General features: G+C 42.1%; 1 protein-coding gene across 1 annotated transcript in view; it reads right to left on the reverse strand.

Annotated features, from left to right (window-relative positions):
• ssu72 (SSU72 homolog, RNA polymerase II CTD phosphatase) overlaps positions 1-13,945 on the reverse strand; it is an 81,447-nt gene extending 67,502 nt beyond the window's left edge. The window contains exon 1 of the mRNA XM_063033233.1: positions 13,712-13,945. Coding sequence (XP_062889303.1) covers positions 13,712-13,791 — 80 coding nt within the window. The 5' untranslated portion in view covers positions 13,792-13,945. The remainder of the gene's footprint in view (positions 1-13,711) is intronic.
• Positions 13,946-27,518: the final 13,573 nt, after the last annotated feature.

Consider the following 27,518-nt stretch of genomic DNA (forward strand, 5'->3'; position numbering starts at 1 on the left):
GAACACAAAAAATGTAGCTTTAATCTACAAAATTGAAAACAAGAGGAAGTCCCAAATGATCAATTTCTGCTGTTCTATGTAAACAGTTACACAAGTCTAAAATTTCAAAATTTCTGTTGTGAAATGTCCTTATAGGATAACATTGATGGTCAGGAAAAGTGATGTCATACCAAGGCAAAAGCAACACAAATACGTGGATTCCATTACATAGTTTGTAACAGTTCGTGAATAGGAGCTATATTCAACACTGGCTGAATAATTGATAGATGCCAACAAAATAAATAAATGGTATATAACCCAGATTATTTAAAAAAAAATTGGAAATGTGCTACTGAAGACAACTGAGATAAATTGATGTGAACTGTGCCTGAGACATTGTGTCCAGACCCTCAGAGATAAAATTAGTGGGAGACTTAGTAAGGGGCTTGCAGAATGAAGATACCTGCTTTCCAATAGATAATACATTATGTTATCTCCTCAGCCCTGAGCACTGTATCTGTTGGTATTCTTGAAATCAGTGCAGTTGCAAATTAGCCACTGAAGTTATAGTGAACGAAATATACGCAACAGCTGCACGTTCCAACTCTGCATGGAAAACAGCAGATGGAATACAAAGAACAAGGTAAATTATGAGTTTTTCTACACTATAAGGCCATTGATGTACTTGAATTTATGGGCTATTAGGATTTTTTTTAATTGAGATACAGCGCAGAATAGGCCTTTTCAGCCCTTCCAGCCGCGCAGCCCAGCAATCCCCAATTTAACCCTGGCCTGATCACAGGACGATTTACAGTTACCAATTAGCCTACCGACCGGTACGACTTTGGACTGCGGGAGGAAGCTGGAGCACCCGAAGGAAATCCACGCAGTCACAGGAATATCATGCAAATTCCTCAGAGACAGCAGAGAGAATGCTTGCACTCTAAACTCAAACTGCAGAAGGTTAGTTATTCTGCATCAGATTCCTGGGAAATTAAAGTACATCCACTACATGATGCACTAACTTCACTCTTCACTAGCTTCAAGAAAATATTTATACCATCAAGCTTGCCTTCTTTGCTTGACATTCACCCTGTTTATAGGGAAGTTACATAGGTTTAAAGCTTTATGGAAGCCAAGGCTTGAAACCCCATGTTTTAAAATCCAAATGATAACACAAAAAACTAGCTTACAAGCAAATGGACTTAAGTAGTTTGGCAAGGTAGTTTATAATACGGAGAAATAATAGAAATGCAAGATTAAACATCCGAAAAAATGGCTAAACCATCCCAATGTTTAAGTATTAATTACTTAGAAGTGATGGAATTGCAAAAAAAAGACAAAAGCAACACACCAAGCAATTAAGACGAGAAAATATGCAGATGCTGGAAATCCAAGTTGATATTTCAGGCAGAGATTCTTCATCAGGACCATCCTGAAGAAAGGTCTCGGCCCTAAATGTCTGCTGTTTACTCTTTTCTGGACATGCTGCCTGCCCTGCTTAGTTCCTCCAGCACCAAGCAATTAGCCAGAATTATGCATTTTAACATGTCAAATTTGAACTCAATCACATGGAAAAGCTTAGAACGTTCCCCGTAAATAAAATCACTGATACATATCAAATACAGCAAAGCATTATTCAGCAAGCTTCCAATACTTCACCCAGGTAGACGTTTCTATGTTACCAGGGACAATTGCGGCTACAATAGGGTCTTTTAAGAGACTCCTGGACAGGTGGATGGAGCTTACAAAAATAGAGGGCTATGGGTAACCTGTGGTAATTCCTAAAGTAAGCACCTGTTCAGCATGACATTGTGGGCCGAAGGGCCTGTACTGTGTCGTAGGTTTTTCTATGTTTCTAAAAGCATTGAAGCTTTCTGCACTAGTAAGCTGCAGGTATCTGGAAACAGGAATATTACCATACTGCTTCTCTTTTATCCGCATATATATCCTAAGCTTTTGCCAAATAGTCTGCTTGGCCCCATCTTAACTCTCACTGGAATAATTGTCTCAACCTTTGTCAGTCCTGCTCTTTGACTCCCATTTCCTTCAATGTGGAGTGGTAGGAGAAAGAAAATGTGTGGGTTTCCTCCCACAGTCCAAAAATGTACCCGGTCAGTAGGTTAATTGGTCATTATAAATTGTCCTGTGATCAGACTAGTTAAATAAGGGATCGATGGACAGCGGAACTCAAAGGGACAGAGGGACAATTGCAAAATGGAAAGAATAAATCAGCAGAAATAGAAAGTTAAAGGCGAGGGCAGAAACTACCCCACACAGGGAGATTAACCCCTAAGTCTCCAGCAGTGCCCCAGATGTGTGGACCCTATTAACACTGAAGCAGCCTTTGAAACTTAAAAACTTAACTTCACTTTTCTTCAGGAATAAGGCAGAATTTTGCATGCAAAATTTACTGAGCAACTGTTTGTTGGCAATACATCACATTCATAGAGCAGCAAATTCACTGTGATCATCTATCTAAAACCGTGAATATTCCTTGGCTCAAAGTTTAGACATATTTAACTGGCTCACTCTACACATTTTAATGAATCTCTTCTGTAATCCACTACTGTTATGTATTTCACAGGCTCAATCCCAAAAAATCCAGATGTACATTCATAAAATCTATGTATGTGAATATTACTCCTAAAAGGACTTACCTTACCTATTGGTTTACAAACATGCCACCTAACCAAATCACAATTGCTAGATAATTAATAGCTGGGATCTTCTTGAGCATGCATTAAAGGGGTATCTCATCTATGTACTGGGCCATTTGACAAGGATCTTGCAAAAAAGGGACACAGCAGATCCCAGATAATCACAGCCACTTATTTGGGACAATTCTTAAAAGACAGAAACTAATTGCAAAAATGGCTGGAATTCCCTTCATTTATTTGGGACACCATGCCACGTAATTGAGGGAAAAGACTGTTGCTGAACAGTTTCTAACTAGCATCAGATGCGTTCACTTGTGTGGCCATGCTTATGTGACACTGCACCATACTAAAACCAATCACATTTTAAATTGTATCGGTTGCATATGTTTGTGTTCAAAAAAGTTTTTTTTTGTTAGTGACAGTTGGCAAGAAATAAGCAGCAGTACAATTTAGAACCATTTTGCTCACTGTGGTTTCAAATATTCAGGCTTAAAGATGCCAGAAACAATCAAGAGTAAAAACGACCGATTCCACTATTTCAACATGCCAGGAACTGCGAAGAATTTGAAAGTATCAACAATCATTTTGAATGTTACAATGAGGATTTGGAGGATGCAATTGTCTATAGCACTCTATGAAGGAAGTGCATTATCTACACTACGTGTCTGTGCTGATTTTGTTCATTTGCAGTCGAAAGAATAAACCAACACACACTGAATAATTCCTCCGTTGATAGCTATTAGGAACTAATACAGTTTTATAGTACTGTTGTGGTATTAAATGTTCTAACTTGTTCTGGATTTCATTTTAATACATAATTTGCTAATCAGTTTGTCTTGTTATACTTTTTTTAACTATTTCCATGAAACTTAATTGGGCCAAAATGTACTGGTTCTGATGTGTCCCAGTAAACTGGAATCCACTGCCTATGGTTGCAGAGTTAAAGTTATGAAACAGATTTTACTTCTGTTAGTGATAAAGTAGATGGCTTTTAATTTTAATTTACTAATTGCAAACGAGCAAATAAAGTCAATTTATTCTACAGCAAATTAACTCAATTACTCCAGCTGCTTATTTTGTCATTTTTTTTAAATCACCATTTATCAACCAGGTAAATAGCTGAATTTTTGTTAACAGAAAATACGTATCAATTAGAATATAAAATTCAATCCAGGTTCTCTTCTGTAAAGGGTGTTGTTGGATGCAATTTATATTATATCTGTAACACAAAGCTGTTTATTTCAGACCAGCAAAGCACAAAATCAAATGGGTGTTCCCTGGGATAAAATGGTTTGATATAAGGAAACCTAACTTTACAAAAATTCTCCCATACATTTCGAAAGCATCTTACAAGTCAGTAATAATATTAAAGTGTTTTTGTGGGATTCATTAATGACAGGATACAATATATATTCCATTAGCTTTATTATGGGTAGAGTTAGAATTATCCAAGTGAGGATTGACTGATATGATAAACTAAAAGAAAGGTGTTTCTGACCAGGAAAAGTTAACTTACAGGCAGTTTTTAGGAATGGAAATCTTGCATAAGATTTGCAAGATGTCTGTCTGTAATTCATAGTCCAAAGTTCAGGGAGATTCAATATATTTGTGGAGTAACTTCAAAGAGTAAAATTGAATTTACATAGAAATTTAAATACAGCTGTAATGCCAAACTTCGAGATCAAGATCAAATATTTAGTCCAAGTTCACAAAAGAATAAGAATACATAATGCCACAGCTTCTGATGAACATAACAGTATGGCAGCTATAATTCAGAAAACACCCATTTCAAGTTCACTCTAAAATTTGGATATCAGTCATGCAAATGTTCACATCTTGAGAAGTAATTTCTATTTAAATTCATTGAACTTTGTGCCATCAACAGAATTCCATTTTGAAAGGTGCAAAACTTGACATTAATTCCATGGTACCCTTGCAAAATGGAACATGCAGGTGTAGATTGCTTGGGTTTTACCCACACTACTGCAAGCTCCTAAACTGTTATATTTCACCTCCACTAAAGCCGCATGATACCGAGCCAAATTAGCAGAAGCAGCCAATCTTCCTCCATGGAGATGATGAAGAAAGCATCCATTTATCTATGAAGTGTAATTACAGGAAATTTTGTGTTTTTTTTACAGCCCGAGGTTCTGAAATATACAATAGCTGATTCAGACCATAAAAGGCAGACTTCATTTCATCTTTTTTGGGTTTGGTGGAACTTGTTTTAAACTGAAAGTTATGTCTCTTTACCCACAAGCTCAATAGCTTACATGATATGAACCAAATAGTTCTGCCAAAAAATATTAATGGTTTTGTGATGACTCACCCTACATGCTGTACACTTCTATAAAACAGAAAATTTGGGTTATGAATCTATATTCCTGTAAGCACAAGTCAAGAAATTATCCAAGATTCAGAAAGACTAAAAGGAATAATAGAAGTAAAAGAAAATAAAGAATGAAAGCAGCCAACCAAACCAGCATACTTAAGGTTAAGCACAAGGGATAATTTGAAAAGGCTTTGCTTTTAGGAAACATCCACAAAAACAGAATCAGTGATGCAGATGGAAAAGTCACTGCCTCTCAACCTGGTGTTGACCGTGGAGTTGCTGAAAGCAGCTTACATTCTCCTACAGCTTGCATGGATTTCTCGTGGTGATTTGGTTCCCTCCCACATCACAAACCTGATAATCAAATAACCACTGTAAATAGGCCCAATGCATAACTGAGTTATGGAACCTACAGAATGTGATGGAAATTTTGGGAGAACAAAGCTGTGTAGGTTAAGCATAATTGGTGCTTGATAATCACCAAAGACTCATGAGCTCAAAGTTCTGTTACCACAATGTTTGACAACGAGTAATACATTGAAATGACCATTATTTGCAGAGTGATGTATATTTCAGTGTCAAGGAAATTTGGAGCAAGGGGTTATGCAGGGTATTCAGCTGCTGATTGTTGGGGGTAAAAGTCTACATATCAGATCATCTGAAACCTATCTTATAGAACCAAGCTTCAAACAGGAACCAGGACAAATTCCAAATACTACTGTGCAAGCAACTGATTTTCATGGTTCAGTAATCTCCACTGTAGACCTTTCATCAGAAGTACTGAGTATTTATTTAGATTTAGCTTACTCAGAATATACTCCAGGGATTTCAATTTAAGTCCTAATGCAAACTTTTAGATGTACACTGCAGTAGGTAATCAGTAATCTAACTGCAACCTGCAATGAACTATTTTGCTCAGGAATCCAAATCTAAATTTGGATAAACAGAAAGAATATAAAAATTGCTATATCAGAATAAATCTCAACCTTAATAACTGGGCAAGTAAAATAACAAGAGGACATACATATCCTTTTTAAAAATTCACAATTTGTGGCCCATGCTGAGTTAGTTCAACTGTGAATATCTCTAAATGACTCTGCTCTAAAGAAGTGAATCAGTGTGGCTTCACGGCCTGCACAATCTTCTCAACCAAAAGGTTGAAGTACCTGCTCATTCCAATCCAGTACCAAGGAAGCACAATCCCACAGACAATACTCTCCTTCAAAGAATACAAATTCAAGCTTCTTACAAGCCCTTGCCCACTGATCTACATTGGTTTCAACCAGAAACATCTGTCATTTAAATCTCTTCTGCCCCTTCCTATCACACACCTTTTTTCAGCAATACCACCCTAAGATATCCAATTTGTTAATTCTGTTACCTTTTACCAGATACCCATTCCTCCAACTGCCTAGACCCTAAATATTGGAATCATCCTCTAAACTTCTCCATCTCTCTTTCCTCCAGCTTACTCCTCATACCTTTAACCGCATTGGTCATTTGTTCTGAAATCCCCTTATGTGAATCAGTACATTTTTATTTCCTTCCCTGATCATTATTTCTAAGGGTATAGTACCACTGACTGAATGTATGAATGCACATCGTTGAGACACTAAACCAAGAACACGTCTACCTTTTCCAATAACCCAGCTGAGCACTTGAGATGGTGCTGCATACCTACTACTTGCAAAGTATTTCAAATATTAAGTGTTCTGTTAGTAATAGAACCATACATGTACAACAGGTATATCAAAAGTTGATGTCAGTTACAATTCAGCAACGGCATAATTGTAAAGTGCCTCTTCATGGAAGCTGGGGATATTACAATTAAGTGTGATCCAGAGAGAAGCCCTTTCTTGCCAGGCAGGATCAAGTGATCAAACTTCCCATTCCCCACAAAAATAAAGTCCACAGCACAATTGCAATCCCGGGTCATGGAGACCAGCAACAACTGCCGCCCCAAGCAATATTAACCTTTAAACTTTATTTGCCAGATAAAACAAGGATATAATGAGTGCAGTGGATGGAGGGAAACAGGTGGTTGCTGTATACTCTTGATTTCCAAAAGGCATTCAATAAGGTGCTCCATAAAAGACTTCTCCATAACATAAGGATGTATGGAGTTTGAGATAATATATTAGCATAATCAATTAGAATTGGTTGATCATTAGAAGTCAGAAATTTGAGATAAATGGATGTTTCTCTGGTTGGCAGTCAGTGAAGGGGTCAATGCTGAGCCACAAATGTTCACGTATACATTAATGATTTGGAAGAGGGACCAAGGGTGGTGTATCTAAGTTCGCTGACGACACTAAGCTGCAGTGAAGATGCAGAAAGTCTGCAGAGAGATTAAGTGAGAGGGCAAGGATTTGGCAGCAGGCATACAAAATGGTAAACACAAACTCACACACTTTGGAAGGAAAATTAGAAGATCAGATTATTATTTAAATGATGAAAAATTGTGACATGCTGTTGTGCTGACGGGGCATAATCAATCGAAAGAAATTGTGCATGAATGGCAGATTCTTGATTTACAGGTTTAACAGGTTACCATAAAGGGAAATGGAATGTTGCATGCATTGCTAAAAGGATTGAATTTGAGAGCAGGGAGGTAATGTTACACCTGTACAGGATGGAGTATACCTAGAGTACTGTGCAATTCTGATCTCCGTACTTGAGGAAAAATAGACTGGCTTTGGAGGCGGTGCTGAGGAGGTTCACCGGGTTTATTCTTGAGATGAGGGGTTTAGCCTATGAGGGGAGATTGAGTCACCTGAGACTAAACCTGCCAGAATTCAGAAAAAAAATCAGAGTGGATCTTATAGAAACATGGAAGCTGTTTCCACTAGTAAGTGAGTCTTGAACTAGGGGATAGCCTCAATTCCACAGATTTCAGACAGAAATAAGGAGAAATTGCTTTTTCCATACAGTAGTGCATCTGTGGAATTCTCTGTCCAAAGAAATAACAGGAACTACCTCATTAAACATATTTAATATATGTTCGATAGATCTTTGCATGGCAGGGGCTTTAAAGGTTATGGGGAAAAGTCAGGTAGGCAGAGCTGAGTTCACGGCCAGATCAGCCATGATCTTAGTGAATGATTGAGCAGGCCTGACTGGCCAGATGGCCCACTCCTGCTCCAATTCCTTATGTTCTTATATTCATAAGTTCTTAGTTCTGAAAAATACCATCAAATCTGGGAGAAAAATAACTTAAGAAAAATATAGTCTCTGACTGTGGCCTAGGCTAACACTGAGAACACAGGTGAAACATTGTTGAGAATGTATAAAACAGTAATATTCCACTAACTCTTCCAAAATTGAGAAGTATGATTCATGTACCCCTAACTTGCATTACAATATGAAGACTGACTTTTAGTATATTACAGTGAGCCAAAACAGCCAATCTCAGGCAGACTTTCACTGATCAGTCGTTGTTCCTAACAACATCTCGAATGTGCTTAGTAAACTGTTTAAATAGTTGTGCTCTGGATGCATTGTTGGGTTTTTTTTTGGCTGAATGGTTTTACTGAATAAAGGTTTAATTCATCTTCCGGCTTTGGGTCCGATTAATTGTTCTAGGCAAGTGAAGACATGGTACTGTAACTAACTGAAGATAATGCAAAATCAAGAATAAAACCACTAGGAATAAATTTCAATGGATTCAGCTGACTAACCAAAATTTAATCAAATGTACAACCATTACAGTAAACAAAATGCCAACAGCCACTTAAAACAGAGTGGTTCACCTCTGTGTAGTACACTTTTAAACAGGACATTTGTGGGAAAGAAATATTCAAACAACAGTCCCCAAATTAGCCAGAGTGCTTCTCCTGAGAACTGACTATAAATCTATTTCTCCACAAGTCAGACACAGCCCATAATGAGCTCCACATACTGCACACCATGTAATTCTTTCAGTTCAATTTCAAAAACAGTCACCAAAATTAAACTTATGGCATAGACAACCTACATCTTTAAAGCATTTTTAAGGTAGCAAGGGAGAATTTGCACAGAGTTAAATTTCTGTAATTTCGGTCAATTGTAACTTGGGAAACCCCAAATTGGATACATTTATGTGGTGTTCTGCTGACCTGCAGTAAACTGCTTTGGGCTGTTAATTAATAAATAAATTGCAATACAACCTGACAGCCCTGTACTAATTTGTCTGAAATTGAGCAATCCCTCTCCTACCTCCCTGCAATCCTCATCGATTTGCCGGATTCTCACTCACTAGAGACCATGGGTCTTCTTTATGGCAAGAGTGAAAAAGCTGACACTAGGACATCCAAGATCTCTAGTCAGACACAGTGGTGTAAATCAGTCCAATGTCATGGACCAAAGGTCTACAAGGGAAAAGGTGAAGCTGAAGGAATATTTAACTCCTGGTAAGATGGTGCCTTGCTCAGACGCAGCAGCCGCTCTGGGTCCAATCAAAAGGATAACTGTATGTCCTTCACATTTACACTGCTGGTTATCAAAAACATCAAGTTCTGCAGGCCTACTCCAGTAGCAAGTTGCTCAATAGCAATGGAGCTAGACCTGTTGTGCATTGCGTTGCAGCCAGGGAAAAGGGCCTCAGAGGCAGCTCAAACCACCCAATAAATGATGCAAGCAATTGTCTTAGATGTTTTTCTTGTGATGGCAAGACCCTGTAGGACACTGGTAATGTGGAATACTGCAAGCTTGGTTCACTGGTGAGACCAACAGCAAGGGAGCAGTGTGGCCCTGATTGTAGCGCAGACTGGGGCCTCATGCCATGGGATTACCTGTTACAGCTGCCCAGGGGTGTGGCATGGCATCTATGCTGGGTTCGGGCCAGCCCCTCCTGTCGGTACTGCTCTCCAGTGTTCACTCAGTGGAAGACAAATTGGATTGCATATGTTCACGGCTGCATTTTTAAAAAATGTGTGACGATCGGACTGCTGCAAGCTTGTTCTTACCGACAAAATCCCATGCACCATCAATCTTCAGGATGTGACTTTCTGAGACATGGTCTACATTTTCTGTGCAACTGCATGTTCACTGCTATCTTTTTTTGTACTGTGTTTCATTTGGCTGTAACCATGGGTATTCACATATGGTTGAATGATAAATTTGAACTTAAACTTGATTTTAACATATGCAGGTTTTATATAGATACTTAGTGAAATAGTGTTCTGTAAATTGACATCACATAAAAATTCAGAAATATTAAATAATTCAAAAGTATTACACTTTACCAAAAATAAACTAACTCAGGATATTGAAGAAGTTTTACCCAGGTCTAGAATTTGCACATTCAAAACTGAACACTCAGAGTTTAGAGCCCTTTGAATTAATTCCCAGGCACCACACAGACATATTAGGAATGTTGGACAGATAATGCACACCAAGACAGCAATGAGCAGCTGGGTAAAAGCCAATACACTTTGAAGAATAATCATACAAAAATGTACAAGAGTGACAGAAAGCATAAGGGATATGTTGCAAATAATAACAGATTATGAGAACACTCAGTCCTCTTTTATTGTTATTTAGAAATGCATACATGCATTAAGAAATGATACAATGTTTCTCTGGAGTGATATCACAGAAAATAGATTGAAAGAGACTGAAACAACAGCCATAACTGGAGGGATAAAATGGAGAAAGGCAAGTCAATATTGGAAAGATTTTTTAAAAATCTAAGATTATAGATGGCAGCAGATGTTACTAAGCACAAGAAAATAAGATAGAAATAAAAACAAGGGAGTAACCTAATACCTAAAATGTTCTGAAGTGAGCATGCAGATAATAGGAGACAAGCAATGGCATATTTAAGAGGTCAACCATAGGGACAATCCATCCTTTTTGGTCCCAATTACAAGTTTTTGACACATATACTCATTGTCCTCCAACCTCTCTCTCTCTCGTCATTCATCTACATAGGACCTAAATCTTACATTAGGGGTCCCCAATCTTTCTTTGCACCGCGGACCGGTTTAATATTGACAATATTCTTGCGGACCAGCCCGGGGGGGGTGGGGGGGGAGAGAGGGGGTGTTCACATAGGGTTAAACTCACCTCAACGTCTTTTACAGTTAGGGTTGCCAACTTTTTCACTCCCAAATAAGGGACAAAAGTAGCAGTCAAATATGGGACACTTGTGTTTACCCCAAGAAAGACTACCATGGCCATGAAGCCTTGCGCGGGCACCAGTGTGTGCATGCGTGTACATGCCGATATTTTCCTACAAATCGGTTTTGGCTTAATCTTCCTGATTCTGTTAAGTGAAACTACACTGTACATACATTATTTCTACTTTATATAGGCTGTGTATTTATCATATTATTCCTGCTTTTACTATATGTTAGTGTTATTTTAGGTTTTATGTGTTATTTGGTATGATTTGGTAGGTTATTTTTTGGGTCTGGGAACACTCAAAAAATTTTCCCATATAAATTAATGGCAATTGCGCTTCTTCGCTTTACGCCATTTAAGCTTACGAACGGTTTCATAGGAACGCTCTATCTTAGCGGGGGGAAATATGGGACAACGGCAGTTCCATATGGGACAAACCAATTTAGCCCAATATACGGGATGTCCCGGTTAATACGGGACAGTTGGCAACCCTATGTTTAAGTTCAACAGTGAGTGACAGGGAGTGAGGAAAGGTGCAGCTGACTCATATCATTTCATATCGCCAAATCACATCCTTTCCTCGCGGCCCGGAAACACATGCTTTGCGGCACAGTGGTTGGAGACCACTGCCTTACATGCCCAGCTGTAACTGGAGAATCAACAGTAATGGCCTCTCTCATACTGAGCCTCAAATATACTAATGATCTATCCTTGCCCCATTTTCTGTCCACATATATCTCAGGATCACTTGTAAAATAAGAATAGCAACAACGTCCATCTTAACATCTCTTGATTCGTTCAAGTTGTTGTTTATCAGTTAGATAAGCAAATAATTTCCCTAACTCAATGTCAGAACAACCAAACCCACTGGATTCACTAATTAAACAGATTCCAACTGATTACCTTCACCCTGCTATATGGCATCTACCCAAACTACTTGTAATCTTAGTAGCTAATGACCCAAAGCTGAACTAAAGATTACCCTTCTCTATTGTCACTGATCGTGCTTGTGCGCCAATCCACCACTACTGAAACCATCATTTATGCTTGCTACTGAGTACCTGTCTATGTCAGCACACTCCCCTCCAACAGCTGTAGTTCCATCTTCCAAATGTGAAATCATATTTTACCTTGCAACAAATCCCATTCACCCACCACTTGAGCTCGATGGTCCATAGTGACTTGCAGTTAAGCAACGGCTTAATTTGCATGAGCAAGCAATCTGCTCAGGGAAGTCAGCAGGTCAAATAGCATTTGTGAGGGGGGAAAGGAATTGTTGATATTTCAAGTCAAAACTCTGCATCAGAATCTGAGTCTCTTTAATCTGCATCCCTGATTACAAATACCTTCATTATATCAATCCTCTGCTACAACCAAATCTTGACATGTGATTCCCCCCCCCCTTTTTCATTTGTCTGCTACCACTGGTATGCTTGACTGCACCATCTTCCTCCAGCTCCCTGTGTTGTCCAGTTGAGTGGGTCTGCACTCTGTCCTATTTTTGTCTATTCAGTCCATAAGATATAGGAGCAGAATTAGGCCATTTGGTCCATCATATTAGCCGTGCCATTTCATTATGGCTGAGCCATTTTCCCTCCCAGCCCCAATCTCCTGCCTTCTGTATCTCTTCATGCCCTGAACAATCGAGGATCTTGTCAACCTCTCCCCTAAACATATCTAAAATTTCACACGTCAGTTACTTTGGAAGTCATTTATGATTTATTTAATCCACTAAAAAGGGGCAGAATCCTAACCGGGGTCCTTAAATGGAACTGTGAGCAAAAGAGCTAAATATTTCAGGGGCCAACATGCTCAAGAGGTTAAGGAATTGTGGAGTTGAAGTAGTAATATACAATAAAAATCAATTTAACCTCTGTTACGAGAAATAAATCTAAACAGGAAAGCAAATATGTTAGCCGTCACAAGGTCCACAACGGGAATTTAGGCTTTCCACATTTTAAGTTAAATGTGCTCAACAGCCGGTAAATCTGCTAGACAAGATGAGCTTAAGTCAGAAGATAGAAAAGAAAATTGGAGAAATAATCGGGGTGGCATATGTTTGGTTAAAAAGGCAAGGAGGTAAAAGGGTAAATGTAGTTTCCATCTTTGTGGTGAAATCCATCCATTCTTCTTTTAGTTAAAACCAGTAGATTAACGGAGATACTTGACGGAAATGCAAGGAAAAGTGAAGGGTTTTAGTGGAGAATAGAAACGGCAGACTTTGAAGAGGTGGGTGGGGAAAAACTATAAGGAGACTGACAAAAGAGTAAAAGGAAAAAAGGAACCCGCTGCAGACACGCCCAATGGCAGATTTCTAGGGAAAGAGGAAGGTTAGGATGAGAACCTAGACCCGCAGAAAGCAGGGCGAGAAAAGGCGGCGAAACACAACAGCTGAGCCCTCGGCACACCACGCGCGATCAAGCCCTGGAAGGAGCGGCCTGGCGGGGAAACTAGACCCCCGCGTCGCGGTCGGCCCGAGGCTTTGCGGAAGCCCAGGCGAGACTAATCGCCGCCCGCCGAGGTGGGGCCGGAGGCGCGGGGTGACATGTCTTCCCCGAAGGCGCGGCGCGGCGCCGGCCAGGCCCCGGGACTCGGGGCGCGGGCTCACCGGTAGGCCGGGGCGGGGGGCTCTCGTTACCTGAGGATACTGTGCGCCTCCATGCTCCGGTTCTGGTTGCTCGAGCACACGACGGCCACTCGCAGCGGATGCTGGGGCATCTCCGCCTCGCGCCACCGCCAGAGAGAGGGGGGGGAGAAAAGAAAATAAAACAACCGGAAGCGGCTTCCGCGCGACCGGAGCCCGGTCAAACAAAATGGCGCCCCACTCCCACCGACTTCCGGCTCCCACGCATGGTGGTGGTGGTGCGGGGCGAGAGGAGGGTCCTGCTGGTAATCCGAATGCGCAGTTCCGCCTCGGCAGCACTGACGGAAATGACGTATTGTTAGACACATTTTTGGCTTCCATTTTAAGTGGGGCAGTAAGTGAAGGTCAGTTATCTGAGGTGATGTAGGTAATGGTCTGTTTTCACACTTCTATCTTTACGTCCAACAAACTAATCTCACCCGATGTAGGGTATTGGCACTTCCCTTTGAGTTGCTCTGCTTGTGTATGGCATAAGCTTGTTATTGTCATAGGTATTTATGCACAGGGTATAAATGCTGTGAAAATTAGCCTTTTTTTTCCAGCAGCACAGTGTCACGAACATAACAAATAGGAACTGCATGAAGTTAAATGTGCACACGTTATCCACACCAAAATAAATAAAAATAAACATAATATTAGTGCAACACACACAAAAAATGCTGGTGAACGCAGCAGGCCAGGCAGCCTCTATAGGAAGAAGTACAGTCGATGTTTTGGGCCGAGACTCCTGACGAAGGGTCTCGGCCCGAAACGTCGACTGTACTCCTTCCTTTGCTTGAAATTCCAGCATCTGCAGATTTCCTCGTGTTTGCATAATATTAGTGCAAGCTGAAGGAAGTATAGTCTGAGGTCAAACGGAGGTTGATTCCAGAACCTGATGGCATGAGGGGAGAAGCTGTAGGTGAACCTGGAGGTGTGGGTCTCCAGTCCTGCCGAAGAGTCTCGGCCCGAAACGTCGACTGCACTCCATTCCATAGGTGCTGCCTGGCCTGCTGAGTCCCTCCAGCATTTTGTGTGCGTCACTCTGGATTTCCAGCATCTGCAGGCTTTCTCTTGTTTGCGATTGGGCTCCTGTTACCTCCAGCCTGATGGCGGGAATGAGAAGAGCTGGGAAGACACTGGACACTCGCCAATGTGCTTACCTAGAGAGCCACTCTACGACAGCATCAGCCATGCACCTGGCCCCGACACACTGAGAAACAGGGACACATGTCAGAATGTCACTTCTGGATTTCAGTTTGGCATCCAGCACCGTTTCCCCACAGACCTTGGTGAACAATCTCCTACCTGTCAGTCGAAATACATCACTGTGCCATTGGGTGTTGGACTTTCTAACCAACAGATCTCAAATGGTCAGGATGCAAAATCGCTCCTCCCTCCCCATCATCCTCAACACAGGTGCTCCCCAGGCTGTGCACTGAGGCCATGGCTGTACACTCTGCTCACACAGGACGACACGGCAAACACCCGAGTCACCCCATCGTCAACTTCGCCGATGACGTCACAGCGGTGGGGACCATCACCAACGATGATGAGACAGTCTACAGTGGGGAGGTGGAAGAGCTGGAGGCCTGGTGCCAGGCAAATAGCCTCTTCCTTAATGCCAACAAGACTAAGGAGATTTTCAGAGAAATGGAAATACTCATAGTCCTTTGCTAGTAGAAGGCAATTAATGTGTAGGCAATTAATGTGTTGGCAATTGAAGATACAGGATTCAGAATCCTCTGCCTTTGCAAAAGGATTCACGGACAGTATGAATTAAAAAGCCTGGCACTGCTGCAATGGCAGGGTTAGTTAAAATAAGACCAGTCGTTGAAATAAGACGTGAGAAATGGAAAATAACTTGATGCCTACAGATCTTCTGTCGGCTGCAGAGTTACTGCATGGGATAAATCAAGTTCAGATCGAGCTGATTACTTCGAGGGAAACAATTTAAAAGTTTGAAAGATTCGGTGTTAGGCTGCTGAGGTCAGGTCTTTCACCAGATTATGCATAATGTGCCAGATATCACAAAATTGAACAATGGATGTATTAATGTTACTGCTAAGTTTCACATTTGAGCTGGAGACTGGCCAGGATTAGTGGCTGTGCCTTTCTGCAGCAACAAGTACATCTCAGCTGAACAGTGGTTGTACAGTATTATAAAATAATTTGCATATATGCTCTTTTAAATAATTGGTAATTATTACGTCATTCAGTGAGATAAAGTGGAGAGCCGTTGTTTCATGCCATCGAGTCAGTATAAAAGGAAAACAGAATAGAATACAGAAAATAGAGCTGCAGAGAAAACTGTAGGTTCCATGGTCAGCACAACATTGTGGGCCGAAGGGCCTGTAATGTGCTGTAAATTTCTATGTTCTATGTTACTGTTATTTAGAATAAAAGTTATACAATGTACTTCCTGTTATGTATAGCTGAAGTAACAATTGTAATACAGGGGGTGAGTTCAGTTAATTATGTGTTTGGAGAAGTGAACTCAGAATTATCATCACTGGGAAGGGATATGAAAAAGAAGTTTAGGAGGTGTGGAAGAAAATTAAGAAGAAGAAGTAACATTTTGAATTAAATTTTGTTGTTGAGCTTGACTAGATAAGTATTGCTCAAGACTTGGGCCATGAGGGTGACAGGAAAAGCTGCAGACACTGCCTTGCTTGTGCGAGCTAACAATAGCTGGATATAGATCATGACTGTGTTGAGGCAGTGTTAACCTTTGTCCGAGAATGTCCAGCAAATAGCGGAGCTAACTGTAGACGTACAATTCTAATTTTGTGTACCACGCTGAAACATTGGTGGACTTGCTGATACCTAACAAGTGCCTCTCGAAATTGCTGACCACGTATGCTTAGCTGTTGGCTATCGGCCAACATATACTGCATAACTTTAAGATATAACCTGACATTGGCGGAGTTGGAAGACAACAGCTTCCTGTGATCACGTTAATGAAGGGGTTAACCATATACCGAGCTCTGTGTCTTTCTTTCTTTTTAAATCTTTTTATTGAATAAGTATACCAAAAGGTAAGCCATATAAACATTAATACAATGTTAAAATATAATAAAATTACAGAAGGTATCAATACCAAAAAAAATACTACAAACAATGTAATTTAAACATAAGAAACCAAGATAACATAATAGTATACTAAATTTTATATATATATCAATAGAAAAAAAGAAAAAAAAACCCCCAAAAAAACCACCGTGCAACTAACTAAAAGCAAAGCAAAGCAATGGGCTAACTTGAAACCAAACAGAGTTAAACTTAAAATCACGTCCTCAATCCCGACCTCCATTAAAAACAGTGAAAAAAAACAAGAAGGGTATATATTACATTAAGTGAAAATATCGAATAAAAGATCCCCAAATCTGTTCAAATTTAAATGAAGAATCATAAAGGTTACTTCTAATTTTCTCCAGATTCAAACATAATATCGTCTGGGAGAACCAAAAAAAGGTAGTTGGAGCATTAAGCTCTTTCCAATGTTGTAAAATACATCTTTTCGCCATTAAAGTAAGAAATGCAATCATTCTACGGGCTGAAGGGGAAAGATTACTAGAAATTTTAGGTAGTCCAAAGATAGCAGTAATAGGGTGAGGAGAGATATCTATATTTAATACCTTAGAAATAATATTAAAAATGTCTCTCCAGCTCTGTGTCTTTACTTCTGTTCCCTAACAGAGTAAAGTCTCACAGTAAATTGGCGATGAAATTCTTTTACAGTAAAATACGATAAATCAGGGTAAATTCTTCGACAGGATGGAATGTGTGGAAAAGAGGTCCAAATAAAGGAGGAAATTGGTTTGTAAGTTGTAACTTGCTATGATAGCATATAGATAATTGGTGATTTGTTATTTATTAAGGAGAAGCAACTTATAAACTTGTGTGTGTACCTTTAAGAATTACGTGTACTATAACTAATAATGTTTCATGTATGTTGAAGACCTTTAATGAAGGATACTTAGTTGGTAGCTCTATCAATCGTGTTAATAAAGAGCCATACAAATAAATCAAAAGAGACGACACAGTTGATTTAAAGTTGCCTCCAAAAGTTGGCACCTTCAACAATGGATACTCTAACAGGAGTTAGAGTACTGGCACTGTTTCAAGACTATCAACTACACAGATCGTGCATTATCAAACATATAACTAACAGTGAAACTATATGCCTTAGCCATTGAAGTGCTAGCACATAAACTGGTATTGGAACTGTACCTCCCTCAATCGCAGGACTCTGCAGAGAGTGGTGCGGACAGCCCAGCGCATCTGTAGTTGTGAACTTCCCATGATTCAGGACATTTACACATATACACACTTTACTATATAATAAGACTGCTACACAGCCATTCACAGCGTAGTCAATTTTAAATTGACCCATTCAGGCCTAAGGATTTAATCGCTGTGTAAGATTTCTTACTCTTGTGGGATAATGTCTTTCCTGACAATGGAGATCACTCTGCTTGGCAGGTGAGACTTGTGGCCATGGAAACGATCTGAAGCCTCCTCCATGATGTGTGTAGGAGTTGACCCTGAGACTACAGGGACACAACTGAGAACATTCGGACAGGCTCCATCACTGCCTGGTATGGGAACTGTACCTCCCTTAATCGCAGGATTCTGCAGGGAGTGGTGTGGACAGCCCAGCGCATCTGTAGTTGTGAACTTCCAATGATTCAGGACATTTACAAGGACAGGTGTGAGAAAAGGGCCCGAAGGATCACTGGGGACCCAAGTCATCCCAACCACAAACTGCTCCAGCTGCTACCATCCGGGAAACAGCACCGCAGCATAAAAACCAGGACCAACAGGCTCCGGGACAGCTTCTTGTAGTTCTGTCACATTGACAGTTCTAGTTATTATAAATTACTATGATTGCACATTGCACATTTAGGCGGAGATGTAACGTAAAGATTTTTACTCCTCATGTATGTGAAGGATGTAAGGAATAAAGTCAATTCAATTCGGTTCAACATTTGGGGCAAGCACAGGGGCCCTTGGGTGGTGGGGTGGAGATACGTCGGGTGGAGATACACCTGGTGGTGGGGTGGAGATACGTCAGGTGGAGATACACCTGGTGGTGGGGTGGAGATACGTCTCTACCAAAGGAGGCGTAAGGCGCTCCGTCTCTTGGCTAGCCTGCAGGTCACCTTTGGACAAGGTGTGGCACTTGTTTAGGAACGCCCCCCCCCCCGCCACCCCTGGATCAGGGTCACCTGAAGCCATGGGAGCAGCTGGTGCATATCACAAGCCCTGGTTATGTGCTCACTGACGCCAGGCGGACAACCTCTAAAGAATATTCATCACGGCTGGGGTCACCCGTCTTGTCAAGGCGCTGCCCAGAAGTAGAAGTAGGCAACGGCAAACCACTCTGTAGAAAAATTTGCCAAGAGCAGTCATGGCTGTGGAGACCATGATGGTCCACATCATACAACACGGCACATGATGATGACGAAGCTGAGAGAGGCACAACTAGTGCGGCCTGTGCACCACATCTGGTCTGATGGAGAGGGGTGTGAATCCTGATCTAATGAGTGAGCTAAGGAGCCACACACAAGACCTATCCTGTGACAAAGCAAAAACACAATGAGCCAAAGCATACAACAGCTACAAGCCAAAAAGATCTAGGAAAGCCGGGGGGGGGGGGGTATTCGGATATTGTGAGCAGTTTTGCGCCCTATAGTATCGAAAAGATATGCTGGCATTGGAGAGGATCTAGAGGAGGTGTACAAGAATGATCCCATGAATAAAAGGATTAATACATGAGCAACACACATCAAAGTTGCTGGTGAACACAGCAGGCCAGGCAGCATCTCTAGGAAGAGGTACAGTTGACGTTTCGGGCTGAGACCCTTCGTCAGGACTAACTGAAAGAAGAGCTAATAAGAGATTTGAAAGTGGGAGGGGGAGGGGGAGATCCAAAATGATAGGAGAAGACAGGAGGGGGAGGGATGGAGCCAAGAGCTGGACAGTTGATTGGCAAAAGGGATATGAGAAGATCATGGGACAGGAGGCCCAGGGAGAAAGAAAAGGGGGAGGGGGGAAGCCCAGAGGATGGGCAAGGGGTATAGTGAGAGGGACAGAGGGAAAAAAGGAGAGAGAGAGAGAGAATGTGTGCGTATATAAATAAATAAATAACGGATTGGGTACGAGGGGGAGGTGGGGCATTAGCGGAAGTTAGAGAAGTCAATGTTCATGTCATCAGGTTGGAGGCTACCCAGACGGAACATAAGGTGTTGTTCCTCCAACCTGAGTGTGGCTTCATCTTTACAGTACAGGAGGCCGTGGATAGACATGTCAGAATGGGAATGGGACGTGGAATTAAAATGTGTGGCCACTGGGAGATAGGATCGTTTGATGGCTATGGGCCTGTACCTGCTGGAGTTTTGAAGAATGAGGGGGGATCACTTTGAAATCTACCAAATATTGCAAGGCCTAGATAGAGTGGATGTGGAGAGGATGTTTCCCACAGTGGGGGAGCCTGGAACCAGAGGGCACAGCCTCAGAATAGAAGGACATCCATTTAGAAAAGGGATGAAGAGGAATTTCTTTAGCCAGAGGGTGTTGAATCTGTGAAATTCATTGCCGCAGGCAGCTGTGGAGGCCGAGTCATCAGGTGTATTTAAAGCAGAGGTTGATAGGTACTTAATTAGTAAGGGTGACAAACATTATGGGGAGAGGGCAGGAGAATGAGGTTGAGAGGGAGAATAAATCAGCCAAATGGTGGGGCAGACTTGATGGGCCAAATGGCCTACACCTATCCCATGTTTCGTGGCTATGGTGAAATGACTATTATTCCAACCTGAGTTATATTTACTCTTGTTTACTCAGGTAATGATGGGTAGCAACTAATAGCAGGTGGCTATTACACCAATGTATTAAAAGTTCTTAAACCTGTTACCAAGTGGAAATACAATATCCCTTGTCAGTGTTGAAAATAGCCTTGTAAGTCTTGACCAATGTTTATTCGGCACACAATATATAGACCATAAGATATAGGAGCAGAATTAGGCCATTCTGCCCATCGAGTCTGCTCCGCCATTCCGTCATCGCTGATCCTGAATCCCTCTCAACCCGTACACCTACCTCCTTGCCCTGACAGATCAGGAAACGATCAACTTCCACCTTAAGTATACACAAGGGCTTGCCCTCCACCACGGTCTAATTTGGTGATGATTTATTTAGTTTCTGTTTGCTGAAGTTTGGTGTGACAAATTGTTTACTGCATTACAGCATTCGGCTTCGAGATGACCAAAAAAATCCAATGAAGGATATGCAAACACTGCCCCTAGTGGTACCTGAAGGTGTTTTCGCTGGGGATGTCCACTCATCCTCACGATTTCACAACTCAGACACTCAGAATCAGGTTTAATTTCACTGGCAAATGTAGTGAAATTTGTTGTTTTGCAGCAGCAGTACAGTGCAATACATAAAATATTCCATAAATTACAATAAGAAATATATACGGTGGCCACTTTATTAGGTACCAGGGTGGAACCCAGTGAGGTCTTCTGCTGCAGTAACCCACCCACTTCAAGGTTTGATGTGTTGTACGTTCAGAGATGCCCTTCTGCTCACCACTGTTGTAACGCATTGTTATTCGAGTTACTGTCGCCTTCCTGTCAGTTCAGTCTGGCCATTCTCCGCTGACATCTCTCATTCACAAACCATTTTCACCCACAGAACTGCCACTCACTGGATTTTTTTCTCCTTTTCGCACTGTTCTCTGTAAATTCTAGGCACTGTTGTGTGTGGAGATCCAGGAGATCAGCAATTTCTGAGATACTCAAACCAACTTGTCTGACACCAACAACCATTCCACAGTCAACAGTCATTTGGATCAGGGGTCCCCAACCTTTTTTGCACCGCGCACCAGTTTAATATTGACAATATTCTTGCGGACCGGCCGACGGCGGGGTTGGAGGGGGAGGTGTTCAAGTTCAACAGTGCGTGACAGGGAATGAGGAAAGGTGCAGCCGACTCATATCGTTTCATATCGCCAAATCATATCGTTGCCTCGCGTGGAGGGCAAGTCCTTGTGTATACTTAAGGCGGAAGTTGATCGTTTCCCGATCTGTCAGGGCGAGAAGGCAGGTGTACGGGTTGAGTGGGATCCAGGATCAACGATGATGGAATGGCAGAGCAGACTCGATGGGCAGAATGGCCTAATTCCTATATCTTATGGTCTATATATTCCTTGGGGACCACTGATTTAGACCACATTTCTTCCCCGATTCTGATGTTTGGTCTGAACAACAATTGAACCTCATGACCACATCGGAATGCTGTTGTACACTGAGCTGCTGCCACACGATCAGCGGATTAGATACTTGCATTAACGACCAGGTGTACCTAATAAAGTGGCCACTGAGCGAATATATAAAAACTTTAATTAAGTAAGAAGTGCAAAGGGAGAGCAGAAATAGTGAGGTGGTGTTCATGGGTTGGTTCATTGTCCACTCAGAAATCTGATGGTGGACGGGAAGAAGCTGTTGCTAAAAAGTTGAATGTCTGTCTTCAGGCTCCTATAAGCTCCTCTCTGATGGTAGCAATATGAAGGGAGCATGTCCTGGGTTGACGATGTGCCTTACCGATGGAAACGCTTTATTGAAGCATTGCCTTTTGAAGATGCCCTCAATGCTGCGGAGGTCAGAACTAACTGAGTGTACAACCTTCTGCAGCATTTTTTCCAATCTTGTGCAGTGGCCCCTCCTTGCCAGACGGTAATGCAACCAGCTAGACTGCTCCCTAGGGTACATCTGTAGAAATTCATTACAGTTTTTGGTGGCATAGCAAATCTCCCCACTGAAACTACTCATTGCTTTCCTGAACACTCATTGAGCATTAAGGGGCCAGGGTTAGGATATATCTTAAAAAAAAGTTTTTGAGAGCATTGACCTTTTTCCTCACCTTCCTTAAAATATCTTGTGGAGCTTGCAGTGGAGTGCTTGTTTTTAGTGTCTGATGTCAGTGTTGACACATCGATTGCAACAGTTCAGAAGTAGTTAATTGATAGAACATCTTAAAATGTCTTGCGATTGTGAAATGTGCTTTCGAAAGGCAAGTCTTCAGTGTATATTCTTCAATATTATTTATAGAGCAGGTGACAACAGCTATGATTCACTCAGATCAAGTCTGAACAAGTTCTTGTGCTGCGGCTTGCCCAACTAATTTGACTCTCTACAGCAGGGAATAAATTATCTATCCATGAGAAAAATTGAAGGCTCATTTACTCCCAATAATGACTATAAAAACACACATACGCACACACAGAAGTATAACAGCTGCTTGAGTATCTCCTGAAATGGGATACCTGGGTAAATAAATGAGCAGCTTACTCCATTGGATATAACAGTTGCTTTCCACTGACGGGAGATGAGGTCAAATCCAACAAAAAGAATCTCTGTACAAGACAGTCAGATCACAAAAAATGAATGAAAGTGAACAGCACAAAACGAGGATTAGATTTTCTCCCAGTAATCAATTTACTCTCAAGTGATTCCAGACAATTGATGTCAGGAATATACAGCGGAGAGGCTGACAGCTGAAATCTTCCTTAAACTTGATGCTGGTCCATAAGGCCGTAAGATATAGGAGCAGAATTAGGCCATTCAGCCCACGAGTCTGCTCCACCATTCCATCATGGCTGATTTATTATCCTTCTCAACCTCCTTCTCCTTCTCTCTCTCCATAACCTTTGATGTCCTTGCTAATCAAGAACCTATCAACCTCTATTTTAAATATACCCAATGATTTGGCCTCTACAGCTGTCTGTGGTAATGAATTCTACAAATTCACTACCCTCTGCCTGAAGAAATTCCTAACCTCTAAAGGGATTCTGAGGGTGTGCCCTCTTGAAAAGGGTGAGGTGCCTAAGGATGGAACTTCAGGCGACTGGAAATAACACTGCAATGACGGGAGCACGAAACGTTGCTGAAGATATACCAGCCATAATCGTGATGTTATGAGTTCTGTTCTGTGGTGACAATGAGTAAAGCTGCTAGAGGAAAATGTGACCAGCAACCTAATCACTAATTCAGCTTGGGATTTGGATTCATTTTTTTATCGCATGTACATTGAAACACGCAGTGAAATGCGTCATTTGCATTAACAACCAACACAACCTAAGGCCGTGCTGGGGGCAGCCCGCAAGTGTCGCCGCGCTTTCTGGCGCCAACGTAGCGTGCGCACAATGCCCGGCAGAACAACACAGAACGCAACAAGCAACAAAACAACAACAGCAAGATGAGCCCTTTTTCTCCTCCCATCCACAGTTCTCCAAAGGTGCCACGGTAAGTGGATAAACCAGTTAGCAACAGGGGACGTCTGACAGCAGTGACAGCTGCTCACCTTTGGGATCACACAAGCTTCCAATCCATCAACGTGTAAGCGCACAGACAGAAGTTCAAAGGCCAAAGCTGGCGAGTCTGAAAATCGAGGGCCGAAGCCCTGTGAAGTCAGAGGCCCGAGGCCGGCAAGCCTACTGGAGGCTGGAGGCCCAAAGGTGACCAGTCCCGGGTTGGAGGACTATCTGTGTGTGGGAGGGAGGGAGGAAAGGGACCTGATCTCCCCTTGTTGTTCTGTTGCTGTTGTTACTTGTATTGTCTGCTGAACTTTGTGGGCTCTGGAGGGCGTGATGACACTTGCAATCTGTCCCCAGCACACCCTTAGCTTGTATTGGCTGTTAATGTAAATAGTACATTTCACTGTGTGCTTTGACATACAGTACATGTGACAAATATTTTTAATTTTTAAAAATTTCGATTTAGAGATACAGGACGATAACAGACCCTTCCCACTCAATGTACCCACGCTGCCCAATTACACCCACGTGCCCAATTATCCTACTAACCCATACGTCTTTGGAATGTGAGAGGAAACCGGAACGCTTGGAGGAAACCCACACAGTCAAACTACTTTCAGACAGTGGTGGAAGCAAATGAATGCTTCTGATAATACGGCGACGCGTTCGGTCACAGCAGCTTCTACGGGGTCAACAAAAGGTGCTACTGAAGTATTTTTAATCATCACAAGATCCTGCTGTACAGAGTACTCAGAGTACTGCAGGTCTACGCCATCAGCGAGTTGCTCGCTATATGTTAAGAACTCAGAGTACTGCAGGTCTACGCCATCAGCGAGTTGCTCGCTATACGTTAAGAACTCAGAGTACTGCAGGTCTACGCCATCTGCGAGTTGCTCGCTATACGTTAAGAACTCAGAGTACTGCAGGTCTACGCCATCTGCGAGTTGCTCGCTATACGTTAAGAACTCAGAGTACTGCAGGTCTACCCCATCAGCGAGTTGCTCGCTATACGTTAAGAACTCAGAATACTGCAGGTCTACGCCATCAGCGAGTTGCTCGCTATACGTTAAGAACTCAGAGTACTGCAGGTCTACGCCATCAGCGAGTTGCTCGCTATACGTTAAGAACTCAGAGTACTGCAGGTCTACGCCATCAGCGAGTTGCTCGCTATACGTTAAGAACTCAGAGTACTGCAGGTCTACGCCATCAGCGAGTTGCTCGCTATACGTTAAGAACTCAGAGAACTGCAGGTCTACGCCATCAGCGAGTTGCTTGCTATACGTTAAGAACTCAGAGTACTGCAGGTCTACCCCATCAGCGAGTTGCTCATTGGCGGAGAAAACGGAGGAGCTGCACAACATGCTGCTACCTGAGTCGAAGGAGGCACACGGTCCACCAGCGAGTGATCGCCTTGGTTGATTTTCTTGTGATCGCAGAACCCTTTTGGACATCGTTAATGTGGAATGCTGCAAGAACGATTTATTGGAGGGGAGCAGAGGAGCTGCGTGGTCTCAGCCATAGCAAGGACTAGGCCTCAAGCCACGGTGCCAGCACCAGGAGAGAGGCATTGGAGCTATTGCGCTCCACCAGGGGGCAGTGTGGTGCAGTGTTCATGCCGGAGCCAATGCTGCCCCTACCCAGTATTCGCTCAACAGAAGACAAGTTCTGTTTTAGTCGACTGCAGGTTTTAGTGGCATTCAGTGGTCCCAGGGTGTCAAGCCGAGGTGTTGCCTGTTTATAACCACCAGGAGAGAGGAGTCAGAACCAGTGCGCCCCACCAGGGTGGCATAGTGCCACGTCAGCGCTGGAGTTAATGCCGCCCCCACTTCCCCCAGTGTCCGCTTGACAATGGATTCATAGTCTGCACTATACATTTATATTTTGTGTGGTTTTATTTTACTGATATCCTGTGTATTTGAGGCCTAGGCCTCAAGCCATGGTGTCATCTGTTTACAGCCACCAGGAGAGGGGCATTGGAGCTAGTGTGCTCCACCAGAAGTGGTGTGGTGTGGTGTCCAGGCTGGACTCGGTGCTGTGCCCCACCTCCCCCAGTTTTTGCTCCACAGAAGACAAGCTCTGTTGTCATCTGCAGATTTCTGCGGCATTGGATGGCTCAAGTTTGGACTCTCTTATAGAGTGGCTGTATCTTTCCACCTTATACATGCTCTGTGTGCCTTGTGCTGTGTGTGACTGTTGGTACTGTGTTTTGCACTTGGAGTGACACTCCTTCATCTGGCTATATTCATGAGTATTCATATATGGTTGAATGACAATCAAATTTGAATGGAATTAAATATGAAAATCTGAAATCTGATGCTAAACCACAGAAAATCATTCTGTAGGTGTGAACACAGGTCTAATGCAGTTGCCATAATTCAGTCTGTAGTATAACTGAGTTCACAGTGAAATTCACAGAGCAATTGGGAAAAATTGACCTGAATCTGGACTCTGGGCTAGGAAATTTACATACAAATGATTTTAGTTTATACACGAATAAATATACATTTTGAAAATTGCATTCATTATCTGAATGCAGCAGGACTGGAATTATCCTTTGAATCGTATTGATATTAAAGGGTTCTATTGGGTTTCTTTGTTTTGTAAGGAGACTAATCTCAAGATTGTATATAGTTGTACATACTTTGATAATAAATGTACTTTGAACTTTAATTTTAACAATCTCTTCCAGCCAATGGCTTTTCATTAACCCGCTCGTGAATGTTAGAGTTAGTAGACAGACTATTAATGAAAATCCACTTTATATTAGAGTTGAACTGAATCTAACTTCAATATTTCTGTTTCACTGCCAATTGAACCAGAGAGTGGACGCGAGTGTTTGTGGACAGCAACAGCCCAATTCTCTAAACGGTGCTTGTCAATCTGCTGGGAGAATCGGACTGAGCATTCGATCTAGAAATACGCAAGGACAAAGCTATCAGCGTACAAGCAACACAGCGACCTCACTGACAGATAAGCGTGGTCATAACTGTACTCAGCCCCAGAATATGACAGATGTTGCCTTGCAAATAAGTCAGGAGCTGCCGCGGTGCTCTGTTTATTTTCCTGAGCACAGATTGCTTGCTTGGCGGCTGTACAGTGATGGGCTTGCAATAGAGCCGGCCCATTCGAGGTCGCTACAAAGTGAGCTGCTGTGAAACGAAGCAAGTGCTTTTCAGACTTCTGTTGCTTACCAGCGTGGCAGATCTTTGAGGTGAAACCCCGCTGGTCTCCTTGGCCACGTAGGTCTCGGGAAGACACACTCCGGTGCTGTCAAAACCGCGAGATTGCGGCGGCTCTCCCACCACAAACCCCGGTTTGTGTGGATGCTGTGCAATTTACAACCGTGCTACAACTCAGTGCCAAGAAACAACAGACAGCACCCGGCATACAATTAAATCAATTATATTTATGAATCTTAATTAAAGGGTTAATACAGAAAAGGAAGAAAAAACAAAAAGGGCCCATCATAATTAATCAGTCAAATGTGCACCAGTTGGAGCTTAA

Source organism: Mobula hypostoma, chromosome 25 (assembly GCF_963921235.1).
Source record: "Mobula hypostoma chromosome 25, sMobHyp1.1, whole genome shotgun sequence".
Taxonomy (NCBI): Eukaryota; Metazoa; Chordata; class Chondrichthyes; order Myliobatiformes; family Myliobatidae; genus Mobula; species Mobula hypostoma.